At 52.4% G+C, this 13910-nt stretch overlaps 1 protein-coding gene across 1 annotated transcript; it reads right to left on the bottom strand.

Moving 5' to 3' along the window:
- Positions 1 to 794: 794 nt before the first annotated feature.
- Positions 795 to 8610, bottom strand: SPMIP8 (sperm microtubule inner protein 8). The gene is made up of 8 exons (XM_012447982.3): positions 8521 to 8610; positions 7107 to 7331; positions 4514 to 4575; positions 4068 to 4242; positions 3638 to 3699; positions 3357 to 3421; positions 2956 to 2988; positions 795 to 1529 (listed from the first exon to the last, which is right to left on the bottom strand). The coding sequence occupies exons 2-8, from the start codon at positions 7327 to 7329 to the stop codon at positions 1499 to 1501; spliced, it is 651 nt and encodes a 216-aa protein (XP_012303405.2). The 5' UTR covers positions 7330 to 7331; positions 8521 to 8610; the 3' UTR covers positions 795 to 1498.
- Between the last annotated feature and the right edge of the window lie 5300 nt (positions 8611 to 13910).

Here is a 13910-nt window from a genome sequence, read left to right as displayed (position 1 = left end):
CCAGGGGGCTCTGTCAATGGCTTCCCAAGTGCAGTTCCAAGGTGGACACATGATTTCAGGAGGACTGTGGGTCTCTGAAGCTTCAGGTTACAGGACCTGAGGGTGGAGTGGCCAGGGATGGCAAGGTGCTTTAGTCCTATACATGTAGATTTTTAGCTTGGTAGCTATTTACCCTGATCTGGGTGCATGCTTGCCAGCTACCCACAGGTAGGGTGGGGGTAGGGTATCTGGAAGGTCCTGGAGCTAAGCACAGATGCTAGAAGCCCTATACCCTGATACGGTTTGCCTGTGCCCCCGCCCAAATCTCATCTTGAATTGTAGCCCCCACAATTCCCTCGGGTTGTGGGAGGGAGCCAGTGGAAGATAATTGAATCACAGGGGTGGTTCCCCCATACTGTTCTCGAGGTAGTAAATAAGTCTCACGAGATCTGATGGTTTTATAAGGGGATCCCTTTTGCTTGGCTCTCATTCTCTCCTGCTGCTGCTATGGAAGAAGTGCCTTTCGCCTTCCACCATGATTATGAGGCCTCCCCAGCCACGTGGAACTGTGAGTCCATTAAACCTCTTTCTCTTCGCAGTCTCGGGTATATCTTTATCAGCAGCATGAAAACAGACTAATACACCCCCTTACCATGCTGGAGATGCCCCCCGGATGGGGCTATTCCAGACCTGGACCAGGAGTCCCCACATTGTCCCCAGGACATCATGCCTTCCTTTCATAGGAGTGGCTTGGAATGGACGGTTGGTGGGCAGACGAGGGCTAGTCCTGAAGCTTAATGAATAGAGTAGAAGACTTTTTGCTTAGATGATATGTTTATTGGTGGTACTTTGGGGAGCAGGGAACTTTCTTCTCTGAGTGACCTCATACATCTCATGCAAGCTTAAATTCTACATTTTGTCCTTGCTTCACAGGAATCAAGGCCATAGGCCAGGCCAGCTACCCTTGCTCCAGCCTGCCCCGACACATTCAGAGGGACCCTAGGCACAGGAAAGCCCCTCCCAGCACACACCAGTATGACAAGGTGCCTTCAAAAAGGCACCTAAAAATAGCTTTCTAGCCCCCTCCCTCTCTTCTTAGGGCTCAAATACAGGATCTGAAGTGGAGGGGGCTTGGGTGTGGGGCTGCAGGCGGGGGGGCAGGAACGCATCTCTTGCTCTTGCACCTCAATTCTGGCTGGGCCTTGGGGCTTACACCCTGAATCTCCAGGGTCACCAAACATTTTTCTTCAGCCTCCCACCACCAGTCCTCCAGAAGTTGGCACAGCGCAGCTAAGGGTAAGATACTGTCATCCTATGGTCCTGACCCTCTTCCAGTCTCTACAACACACATACACATGCACACACACAATTGCGTGTCTCTCTAAGAGAATATTAGGTTTATTTCTAGTTAGGCTGAATTACTGGGGAGATGGCTGGTGCCACCATAAGTCCTTGGTCTGGCCAAGGGACCTGAGGTAGCATAGTCCGGTAGCTTGAGAGTTAGCCTTCTTTCCAGAGATTAATGCCAGGAGGTCAGGTAGTTGACATGACTGTGAAGAGAAGTAGGGGTGAGGTGGGGACTTCCAGGGTGTCCTGGGGGAAAAACCAGGCTTTCCCCCTCTAGGCTCTGAAAACACAGCTTCCAGCCAGCCTCTATGTGGCTCAGGAGCCTTCAATGGCTCCCTGTTTTCTGCATTTTCAGCTGTCCTCCTTAGCTTTCAAGCTAACCCCCCTCCTTTGAGTTTGCCTCATCCCTCTCTCCCACTGATTCCTAACTATGAACAGCTTCACCCATTTTTCAATCATTTAGTGAACCTACTCTGTTAGGCATCATATGGTAGCAAAACCCAGAAATGTTCCCCTTCCCTGCTGTGGAAGAGGGGAAGTCTAGTTTCTGTCAATAATGAGAATGCAATAGTCTGGGTGCTATAAGATGGGGACACATAGGCAGTGACCAGTGGGAGGGAATGTGAGCTGGTGGGGAGAGGCAAGGGACAGGAAGACTTCAAGGAGGATAGCACATCTGTGCTTGGCTTTAAAGAGCACAAAGGAGGCTGGGCGCAGTGGCTTACACCTGTAATCCCAGCACTTTGGGAGGCCGAGGCAGGGGGATCACAAGGTCAGGAGTTCAAGACCAGCCTGACCAACATGGTGAATCCCTGTCTCTACTAAAAATACAAAAATTAGCTGAGGGCGGAGTCACATGCCTGTAATCCCAGCTGCTCAGGAAGCTGAGGCAGGAGAATCGCTTGAACCTGGGAGGCAGAGGTTGCAGTGAGCCGAGATCCCACAAACCACTGCACTCCAGCCTGGGCGACAGAGTGAGACTCCGTCTCGGAAAAACAAAACAAAACAATAACAACAAAAAAACACGAAGGAGTTTTGCAGGCAGAGGAGGAAGGGACATCTAGGCGCCTAAACTGCACAGGCAAAGGTGTGAGGAGTGCTTGGTGGTCTGCTGGGTTTCAGTGGAGTCTCGTCTTGCTGGAGTGCACAAAGTGGGGCTGGGAAGGTGAGACATGGTTCAGTTACGAAAATGTTTGAATATCTTGCAACCTCCATTCTTGTTCTTATCTCCAAGCTTTTACTCGTGGGGCGACCCTGCTGGGAACACCACTTGGCCCCCTCCCTTAGGGCCTCTTAGCACCCTAGGAGGCAGATTCTTGCCTCTCTCCCTGGTGTTTCTTTTTTGTCTGTTTTCTCTGCTTCATTTAACATCCCTGCCTCATCCTTTTGGCCTCCTCCGGTCAAACCTGGTGATATGGACCCTGTCCCGCGCCTACCCCCACCCCAGTGGGCTGCATATTTGCCAGGGGCGGATCTCTCCAGAGCGAAGCAGCTCGCACCCTCCTCCATGCCAGGCCTCGCCGGGGCAGGGGAGTCTCAGAGTCGGGGAGCCCCGAGGCTGCCCCCTCCCCCCAGCGGTCGGATGGGAACGTGGTCGGCTGTGGGGCGGGACAGGGCCAGTTCCCCTACCTGTAGCTGGAGCCGAAGCTTCGGAAAGTGTTTCTGGGAAAGAACGGGGCGGGTGAGCCCGAGGTGGGGTATGACCCTCTCTGGGCGCCTCACTGGCACCTCGGGAGCCACCCCCTCTCCCCGCCATCCCTCCTGAAGGGTTCCAGGGCGCCTTCACCCAACCCAAATGCCTCCACTCCGCAAGCGTGGAGTTGCCAGGGATAGCAAGATGCTCTATGTAGTAGGAATTACACATGTATTCATTTTGAAATTGCGATTTGTTTGTAGTATATTAGAGCCAATCAATCGATGTTTTCCAGTTCTCACGTTTTCAAGGGACACTGCATGTGCGCTAGGAAAGCGGCCCAGACCCCATCCTCCCTCCTCCGGATATGGGTCCCGGGGTGCGTGGCGTCACTTACAGGGAGTCGAAAGGCAGGGGCTTCTGTCCGTAGCGGTCCAGGCTGGGGTTCTGGTTGAGGCAGTACTGCGGCGGGCAGCAGGGATGGGGGCGCGGTGAGTCGAGGAGTGAGTCGGGGAGCACGGACGCCCTGCCCACGCCCCACACAGTGCTCCCTACTTGAGATTGTGGCCCTCAAGACTGAGAGGCCCTGCTCTGGGTCTCCTCCCTCCCCAACTCCCGGTTTACGCCGCTCCCCACCAGAAACCCCCCAGGGACGGCTCTGCGCGCAGCGCTCCCTACCCGCCAGCTCTGGGTGACGTCCCGCTTCAAGTACCGCACCGCGTAGCCGCTGAAACCCTCCACTGCGGACAGAGAGCCTCTCTCGAGCGCCCCGCCCTCCCCAGGAAAGCCCCGCCCCTAACACAAGCCCCGCCCAAACCAAGCCCCGCCCACACGTGTTCGGATAACAGGCCCCGCCTCAGCTGCCCCGCCAGAGCAAAGTCCCCGCCTTGACTGCTCCGCCTGGCCCGGTCCCCACGGGAAGCCCCGCCTCCAGGTCCGCGCGCACGACTCGGCCCCACCCGCCGCAAGTGCCACCGCTGCACCCCAGCTGCCCCGCCCTGTCTCTTCTGCCCCTCCCGCCCCCCACGCTCCTGCCCGCAGTCCAGGCTCCCTGTCCAGCCCCGCGGCCCACCTGCCCGGCAGTTCCTTCAGCCGCCGGTAGACTGACCTCTCTTGCTCAGGCAGGGCAGCTTGAACTCCCTGGCCGAGGACACGAAGCGGGACCAGTCCTCTATGGCGCGCGTGAAGCAGGGCCAGTCCACTCGGTTGATGCCCGGCGCGATGGGAGCCAGCTTTCCCTCCTGGTACCTGTTGCGGAGCTTCTGGCCTGTCGCGGTGATGTCCTGCCAGGTCCACGGGGGTCAGGGCCGCGCTGCCGTAGCTGCAGGAACCTAAGGCAGCCATCCCAGTCCACCCTAAAGGCCTAAGTTGACAACTGGACTGGGGCATCTGACAGAGGGGGCACCAGAAGTCAAGAACCCGGATGGGGTGATGTGGGGAGTGTGAGTCCCAATCAGGCACCTGAGGAGGTGCTCGGCGAGTAGATCCCAGGACCAGAGGTGCTTGAGGCTGGTGCCCCTTAGCAAACCCAGGGGTAGGGCAAAGGACACTCACCAAGCACTGCAGCGGTTTGTTGGGGATCCCAAGGAGGGTAAAATGGGCGTTGTCAAACTCATCTGTTGAAACAAGAGAAAGGGAGAAGTATCTCCTTCACCAGTGGTCAGAGGTCATAGGAGAACTTTGGCCCACACTGTACTTTTAAAAATTTTTTGAGGCCAGGCACGATGGCTCACGCCTGCAATCCCAGCACTTCGGGAGGCAGAGGCGGGTGGATCGCTTGAGGTCAGGAGTTCGAGACCAACCTGACCAACATAATGAAACTCTGTCTCTACTGAAAGTACAAAAATTAGCCAGGCCTGGTGGCATGCACCTGTAACCCCAGCTACCTGGGAAGCTGAGGCAGGAGGCTCACTTGAGTCCAGGAGGTTGAGGCTTCAGTGATTGTGCCACTGCACTTCCACCTGGGTGACAGCAAAATCCTGTTACAGTGAACCAAGGTCACGCCACTCTACTCCAGCCTGGGCAACAGAGCGAGCCTCTGTCTCAAAAGAAAAGAAAAAAGAGGGAGAGAGAAGTCACAAAACTAAGAGAACAGACTCCTTGTGGCAATAAGATACCAAATTATTAACAGGACCTAAGACCATGCCAGGCAAGGGTTAAGCCCGATCTTGGTTCACTATAACCTTCGCCTCCTGGGTACAAGCAATTCTCCTGCCTCAGCCTTCTGAGTAGCTGGGATTACAGGCACCTGCTACCCCACCCGGCTAATTTTTGTATTTTTAGTAAAGATAGGGGTTTCACCATGTTGGCCAGGCTGTTCTCGGACTCCTGACCTCAAGTGATCTGCCTGCCTTGGCCTCCTAAAGTGCTGGGATTACAGGCATGAGCCACCATGCCCTGCCTAAATTTATAAATTTCTGATTTTTCAGTTAACAGTAATAAAAAGTTGGGGAACAAAATAACATGTGTTTGTATTCCCATTAGTAAGTCAGACACTAGAATGGTGGAGGATTACCTGTAAGGGGGGCAGTGGGAGCGAGACTTGCTGTGTGTATTGTTACAGCATTTTGAGTTTTGAAGTTGTGACTATTTTATTTAAAGCATATGCTTACAATAAAATACATATCTATATCAGAGCTTCCATTAAAAATCTAGATTCCTATCTTCTCTTGGAAGCAGGAAATTGGAAGAACTGGTGACCTAGCTGGCCCCTCCAACATAGCACAGTCCGTGGGGAGCCCCGCAGCTGCCGTTTAAACAGGGCAGGTGTGGGTGCCCCATTTCCCTGTGGACTCTCCCTTCCCATGGCCTCCCTACCCACTTCACTCATTTGCGTTTCCCATCAGGGCCCGTCTGGCAACTCTGGTGATCTCTGTGTGGTCTCTGACACCCTCAGCCTGCCTGTCACCGAAGCTGGAGCCTAGGTATGGACCTGCACGCCCCCTCTTCCGCCTCCTACCTCGCCCTGCCTGCACCTTCTCCTGTTCACTTGATCTGCTAAATACCTTCTAAATCCCTCCACACACAAGCTCCTCAGTCCATGCAGGGTTATTTACTAGGCCCATGGGGGTCTTTTGCCCTGAAGGCCCACACGTCCTCCTCTCCTGCAGGGGGGCTGTGAGGAGGGGTCTTTTTCTCTCTTTTCCACATACAGAGAGGCTTGGGGAGAAGTTGTTATTGCTGTGACTCCTACCACTGTACCTACCAACCTCTGCCCAGTTCTCTCTCCATTCATTACAACAGACTAAGGCACAGCAGCTCACGCCTGTAATCTTAGCAGTTTGGGAGGCCAAGGCAGGAGAATCGTTTGAGCCCAGGAGTTTGAGACCAGGTTGGACAACGTAGGGAGACCTTGTTTCTACAAATAATTTTTAAAAATTAGCTGGGCATGGTGGCACATGCCTGTGGTCCAGCTAATTGGGAGGCTAAGGTGGGAGGATCATTTGAGCCTGGGAGGTCAAGGCTGCAGTGAGCCATAATCATGCCACTGCACTCCAGCCTTGGCAACAGAGTAAGACACTGTCTCCCCCAAACAAAAACAAAACAAAACAACAATAACAATAATGGCATCAGCAACATTTTTTGAGCAGATATTATGTGCCAGGCACTACTCTAAGTGCTTTTTTTTTTTTTTTTTTGAGATGGAGTCTCGTTCTGTTGCCAGGCTGGAGTGCAATGGCGCAATCTCGGCTCACGGCAACCTCCGCCTCCTGGGTTCAAGTGATTCTTCTGCCTCAGCCTCCTGAGTAGCTGGGATTACAGGTACCTGCCACCACACCCAGCTAATTTTTGTATTTTTAGTAGAGATGGGATTTCACCATGTTGGTCAGGCTGTTCTTGAACTCCTGACCTCAGGTGATCTGCCTGCCACAGCCTCCCAAAGTGCTGGGATTACAGGTGTGAGCCACCGCGCCCAGCCTCTAAGTGCTTTTTGCACTTTATCTCCTAACCCCACAACAACCCTGCGAGGCAGGTCCTGTCATTCTCCTCATTTTACTGAGCAGTAAACAGAGGCTCAGACCTGGCCAAAGTGTTCTGGGCAGGGAGCAGAAGCACTGGGACTGGCCTCTTTCATCCTTGCATGTCACCTTCTTTCTTGAAACCACCTACCCCTTCCCCAGAGGGGATCCTGCACCAGCGGCCTGACCTTTGCTGCAGTAGGTAGTGGACTGGCAGTGCTCATCAGGAAGGCAGGCCTTGACGGTGTCCCTGTCCATGTGGCGCAGGGTGGGCAGGGCTGGGTGGTAGAGCTGCTGCTTCACGCCCGCCAGCTGGTTGCGCTGCCGCTCCACAGGAAGCAGGATGGCCGGGGAGGCATACACATGAGTGGAGTCATCATCCCACGGCACCAGGTCGATGATGCGGGCCATAGCTGGGGGGCAGAGGGTTCTAAGGAGCTCACCCTGGGCTCATGCCGGCCAGACACCCTTCTCTGCAGAAACACAACTTTTGCCAATGGCGATGTCTACTTGCGAAACATTTATTTAGCACCTACTTTGTGCCAGGCCATTTTTTAGGAGCTCAGCATGGGGTGGCAGGAACATTCAGATAACAGAAGACAACAGAGACAACCCTCCCACTGCCCTCCCAACACACGCGCACACACACACACACACACACACACACACGTTGTGCCATGGCTGTGAGGGAGGTCAGTACAGAGCATTTGTGTTTTTCTGGGGAGGCTGGGGTTGAGGCATTCAAGAAATGGTCTAAAAGAAGTGGTATTTTAGTCTATTCTTTTTTTTTTTTTTGAGACAGAGTCTCACTCTCTTGCTTAGGCTGATGTGCAGTGGCGTAATCTTGGCTCACTGCAACCTCCACCTTCCAGGTTGAAGCGATTCTCCTGACTCAGCCTCCCAAGGAACTGGGATTTCAGGCACCCACCACCACACCTGGCTAGTTTTGGTATTTTTAGTAGAAACAGGGTTTCACCGTGTTGGCCAGGCTGGTCTTGAACTCCTGACCTCAAGTGATCCACCTGCCTCAGCCTCTCAAAGTGCTGGGATTACAGGTGTGAGCCACCACGCCTGGAGAGTCTATTCTTAAATAATGAGCAGGAAAAGGCAGAAGCAAGTGGGTTCAAAATGTGGCTCCATATGCCGTATGCTTCTGGGTGAATAATTATGGACTTGCCTTAGCCAAGGTATTTACCCAGAATTCTACGGATTGAATCAGTAAGATTTTCAGGAAGGGGAGCAACATGATATATTTGAACTAGAAAAGCATTACTAGGTACCCAGTGCCTCCCTTTAAAAAGTAGATAGTCCCAGGAGCCTTTCAGTCATTTACACTTTAGTGAGAATTTCTCGAGGCAGCTTGCTTTCTTCCTGGCCCTAAGTTAGAGGTGAGAGGCAGAGGTGGGAGCAAGAGTGGCAAGAGGAGAGAGGACCTTAGATCATGGAGGAGCAGGGAAGGGGCATGGTGACAAGGCAAGGGGAAGCTGCCTTAGGGGATGGGACTGCCGGGAGAGGGAGAGGGAGAGGGAGAGGGAGAGGGAAAGGGAAAGGGCTCACTGAGATGGGGAAGAGATGGATGGGGGCTCCCTGCTTCTGACTCACCAATAGCGGCTACCTTATCTGTAGGGCCCAGGCCCAGGTGCACAGGCTTATAAGGACTTTCAGCTCTTCAACTGCTAATGGGCAGAAGAGGAAGTGAGGTGGGCGGGTCGCTTATTATGGACAGCAGCCGAATAAAGGAATATTGTGTACACACAATGCCCATTGCAACCTGATTCTGAGCACCCACTCCTTAGCAACCCCAGCAACTGCAGGCTCTAAGAAGAGCCTGTGCCAGAATTTCTGTGCTCTGGCCACTCCCTTCTAGTCTTCCTGAAGGCTGTGGTCTCCCAGGCCTCAGCACAGGCCAGGCATCTTGGGAAATGTCAGGGAGCAGGAGTTCTCTGGAGGTGGTCAGGCCAAGGCAGGCCAGAAATGGCTGCTGAGTCCACTGCAGGCTATGTGATCCTGGGATAGTTACCACACCTCTCTGGGCCTCGAGGCTCTCCTCTGCATTAGGCAAGGACTCTAGGGCCTGCTGTTAGGAGGATCTGGATGCCGAGAGGGATCTCCCCTCCCTGCAAACCTCAGGGAAGAGGGCACTGCACTGTCTGCCAGCCCTTGAGTCTCCAGGGGTGGAGATTAGCTGTGGCCAGTATCCAGGGTAAGCGTGAGGGGATCAGGGAGAGTGGTGGCCTCAGCAAGCCAGGGATTAGCAGATGATACTCCACCCTCAGCCCCTGCAGGACTGCAGGCTCCCCACTCCCAGGAAAGGCAGGCTGTGAGTACCCGAACCCAGCACACCTGATGCCTGCCCACCATCCTAGTCACAACCATTAGAGACAGACCCCTCAAGGTGAGGAAAACTTAGGAGAGCCTCACTTATTTGCATATACCTGCCCAGGGGCTGAGCCTATTGGGTCTTGGAGCCTGTCCTGTGAGATTCCTGTAGGATTTCTTTTCCCAGTTGCTCCTCCTCCTGGGCTCCCAGAACAGCATCCCTAAGTGCTGCCCCTTATAGAAAACCTTCCCCGAGTTGATTCCACTCACCACCCCCCGCCCACAACTTGTTTCTTGCCTTTTTTTTTTTTGAGACAGAGTCTCGCTTTGTCACCCAGGCTGCAGTGCAGTGGCACAACCTCCACCTCCTGGGTTCCAGTGATTCTCTTGCCTCAGCCTCCTGAGTAGCTGGGATTACAGGCACATGCCACCACCTAATGGCATGAAGGTTAATTTTAAATTAACCTGGTTAATTTTTGTATTTTTAGTGGAGACGGGGTTTCAGCATGTTGGCCATGCTCGTCTTGAACTCCTGACCTTGTGATCCTCCCGCCTCAGCCTCCCAAAGTGCTGGGGTTACAGGCATTAGCCACCGCACTCGGCCATTTCTTGACTCTTTTAAAGTTGTAAAATAGAAGAAATACAGACAGTGCATAAATATATAATGTAACTAATAATTTACAAAATGAGACCTCATGAAACTACCACCTACCCTGGTCAAGACATGGAGTACTACTTTTAAAACAGGTTAGCAGTTTCTTAAAAAATAAAGCAGAATTGTACCATATGATTGGGTCATGTGGAAGATTCTACCCCAGGAGTCTTCCCAAGAGAAATAAAAGTACGTTGTGAGGTGCGGTGGCTCATGCCTGTAATCCTAGTACTTTGGGAGGCTGAGGCAGGTGGATCATGAGGTTGGGAGTTCGAGACCAGCCTGGCCAACATGGTGAAACCCCGTCTCTACTAATAATACAAAAATTAGCTGGGCATGGTGGTGCAAGCCTGTAATCCCAGCTACTAGGGAGGCTGAGGCAGGGGAATCACTTGAACCTGGAAGGCGGAGGTTGCAGTGAGCCAGGATCACACTACTACACTCCAGTCTGGGTGACAAGAGCAAGACTCTGTCTCAAAAAAAAAAAAAAAAAAAAGAGAAGAAAAAAAAGAAAGAAAGTGTATGTCTACACAAAGACTTGCACATGAATGTTCATAGCAACATGATGTACGGCCAAAAAGTGGAAACAACCCGCATCCACTGATGAGTGGACAAACTGGAGTGTATCCATCCCACGCAATACTCCTGGGCAATGAAAAGAAATGAAGTTCTGATACATGTTATGAGGCGGATGAACCTCAAAAACGTTATGCTGAAGCCAGATGTGAAAACCCACATACTCTATGACCCGTTTATATAAAATGTCCAGGAAAGACAAATCTGTAGACACAGAAAGCAGATGTGTGGTTGCCGGGACTGGCGTGGATGAATGAAGAGTGGTTATCATCTGGCACGAGGGGTCTTACTGGGGCAATGCGAATGTTCTAAAACCAGATGGTGGTGAGAGTTGCACAGTTGAGTCAATTTCCTAAAAATCACTGAGTTAGGCCAGGGCTGGTGGCTCATGCCTGTAATCCCAACATGCTGGGAAAGCCAAGTGGGAGGATTACTTGAGCCTATGAGTTCGAGATCAGCCTGGGAAACATGGCAAAACCCTGTCTCTACAAAAAAAATACAAAAATTAGCTGGGCATGGTGGCCTGTGCTTGTGGTCGCAGCTACTTGGGAGGCTGGGGTGGGAGAATCACTTCAGCCCAGGAGGTCGAGGCTGCAGTGAGCTATGATCACACCACTGCACTCCAGCCTGAGTGATAGAGTGAGACCCTGTCTTAAATAAATAAATAAATAATAAGTAATAAAAGTCATTGAGCTGTATAGTTAACATGGGTGAATTTTATGGCATGTATATCCCCATCGAGTTGTTTTGAAAAATAGATGCCAGCCAAGTTAGTAAAAGAAAGGAAGACATTGGCCCTGCCAGTCCCTAGAAGCTTCCACATACACCTTCCCAATTACAACCCCCAACCCAGCGAGAGGGAACCACTCTCCCACCTTATAGTACAACCTGTGCTTTTACTTATGGGCAATGATAGAAAACTTTATTTAACAACTTTAGGCTTTATAGAAAACTGGAGGCTGTAAACGTACTTATGTTTGGAGCCATACACAGGACAGACTAATTTTGCCTTTTGGGAACTTTGTATGCGTGGATCACTGGGGTCTTTTGCAGCTGGCTTCTTTCCCTCCATATATACGCACATGAGATTTATCCAAACTGTAGCCACTGTGTGTGGCTGTGTTTTGCTTTATTTTCTCCACCGCAGTCCACTACTCTTCACTCAGGTCCATCTAACTTACCCTCCTTCCCACTCAGTAGGGGATCCAACTGCCTCCAAGTTGCACAATCCCAGGGACGCGTTTCAAGCCTCACCTCAGACAGCGGCCCCTGGGATAACTTCCCCGCCAACACAGCCACCTCTCTTGGCTTTGACCTCACCCCATGCTCCTGATTCTCCTTCCCCAACCCTGGCAGCTCCTTCCGGCTCCTTTACCAGCTCCTGCTCTGTTTGCATCCTCTGAGCGAGCCCAGGTGTTCTTTCCCTGGGTTTCCTAGGTGATGTCAGTTAGTCCTGTGGCATTAAGCATCATCTGCAAGCTGAGGCCTACAAAATTTCTATCTCCAGTAGACTGCTAAGTGACACACACGCGCACACACACACACTCTCTCTCTCTCTCTCACTTACATTTCAACCTGGATGTCTCTCAGACACTTTTCTTTTTTTGAGACAGAGTCATGCTCTGTCGCCCAGGCTGGAGTGCAATGGTGCGATCTTGGCTCACTGCAACCTCTGCCCCTCGGGTTCAAGCGATTCTCCTGCCTCAGCCTTCCATGTAGCTGGGATTATAGGCATCTGCCACCATGCCTGGCTAATTTTTGTATTTTTAGTAGAGACGGGGTTTTGCCATGTTGGCCAGGCTGGTCTCGAACTCCTGACGTCAGGTGATCCACCTGCCTTGTCCTCCCAAAGTCCTAGTGTTATAGGCATGAGCCACTGCGCCCAGCCTCTCTCAGACATCTTAACAAAGTAGTGCTCATGGTTTTCCCCCAAAATTCTTCCTCCAAACTTCTAGTCCCAGGTTTCTTCTTTTCAGTACCTGTGTAAACCAGCCACCCAGTTGCCCAGGGTGAGCCCCTCGATGCCCCCTTTTCCCTCTCCTTTCCCTTCTCCTATCTGTACTCCCACCAGCATAGTCCAAGCCCCGTCACCCCTCCCATCAGGCTGCAGGCAAAGGCGAATGTCACCTGTGTTACTTGCAGGCCCAGGCAGAGCAGAAGGGCTCCCTGCTGTTCCCTGGGGAGGAGCTCTGGCCCCTGCAGCCTGGCATATTTGTAGGGAAGGGTCAGGGAGTACCTTGAGCTTTACCATTGGGGTTTGGCCTTGCTGGCAGAAAGAACTTCCTTCCGCATCACTTGCCTTGTGGAGGTTGGATTATCAGAGGTCTTGAAGCCCAGCACTGGAGGGGAAGCCAGGGGTCATCCAGTCACCAGTCGGCTTGTCCCTCTGAAGCCTCCAGACCAGTTTCCTGCTTCCACACTTGCCCACTACACAAAGCCACACAGATCATGCCCAGCCCCTGTTCAAAACCATCATCTAAAACTACACTCCTTCCTGTGGCCTAGAGGCCTCACATCTGCCCCCTGCCCGTCAGCCTCATCCCACCACCCTCCTCTGCACCCACTAAGCTCCAGGACCCCCGGGCTGCATTCTGCTCCTCAAGGCTCATTCCAGCCTTGGAAGCTTTCTCCTTGCAGTGTCCTTGGCCTGGAGCACCGTTCACCCAGCTCTTTTCACAGCGGAGTGTTTCTTGCTTTTCATATCTCAGCTCAAAAATACATCTACCTCGTCATAGCGACCTGCCTACCTGCCCCCACTGCCCTCCACAACACACGCCTCTGCCCTGTTTGTTTCTTTTACGGCACTTAGCATCATTTGCAATATCTCTTTATTTGTCAGGAATCTCCCGCATTGAAATGTAAGCTCCATGAAGACAGGGCCTATGTCTGTCTTGCTCTGTGTGCCAGGACTGGCACACTGCCAGGCACAGAGGAAGACGTCTAGGCCAGGTGCAGTGGCTCGCATCTGTAATCCCAACACTGTGGGAGGCTGAGGCAGGGGGATTGCTTGCATCCAGGAGTTTGAGACCAGCCTGGGCAACATAGCGAGGCCCCTGTTTCTAAAAAATAAAAATAAAAATTAGCCATTTGCCTGGCATGGCAGCACACATGTAGTCTGTTACTCAGAAGGCTGAGGTGGTGAGGTGGGAGGATCACTTAAGGCTGAGAGGTTGAGGCTGCAATGAGCCATGATTGTACCACTGCACTTAGCCTGAGTGACAGAGAGAGACTGTGCTCCCCCACCCCCCCCAAAAAAAAGGAAAAGAAAGGAAAAGGAAAGGAAAAACTCTAGAAATGGTGCAGATAATTAAGCCAAGTCCTGCCCCTTTGCCAAATATCCCTCAGTGGCACCACACTGAGCGCCCCTTCCTTGGGCCCTGTCCCTTGCACCCTCTCCTCCTAGATCTCTGTATCCCTTCTAGTTTCCAGCCTCAGTTCACAGGGC

The sequence above is a fragment of the Aotus nancymaae genome, unplaced genomic scaffold (genome assembly GCF_030222135.1).
Source record: "Aotus nancymaae isolate 86718 unplaced genomic scaffold, 86718_ANA_hifiasm-v0.15.2.pri h1tg000030l, whole genome shotgun sequence".
NCBI lineage: Eukaryota > Metazoa > Chordata > Mammalia > Primates > Aotidae > Aotus > Aotus nancymaae.
This window is presented reverse-complemented; position numbering and strand designations above follow the sequence as displayed.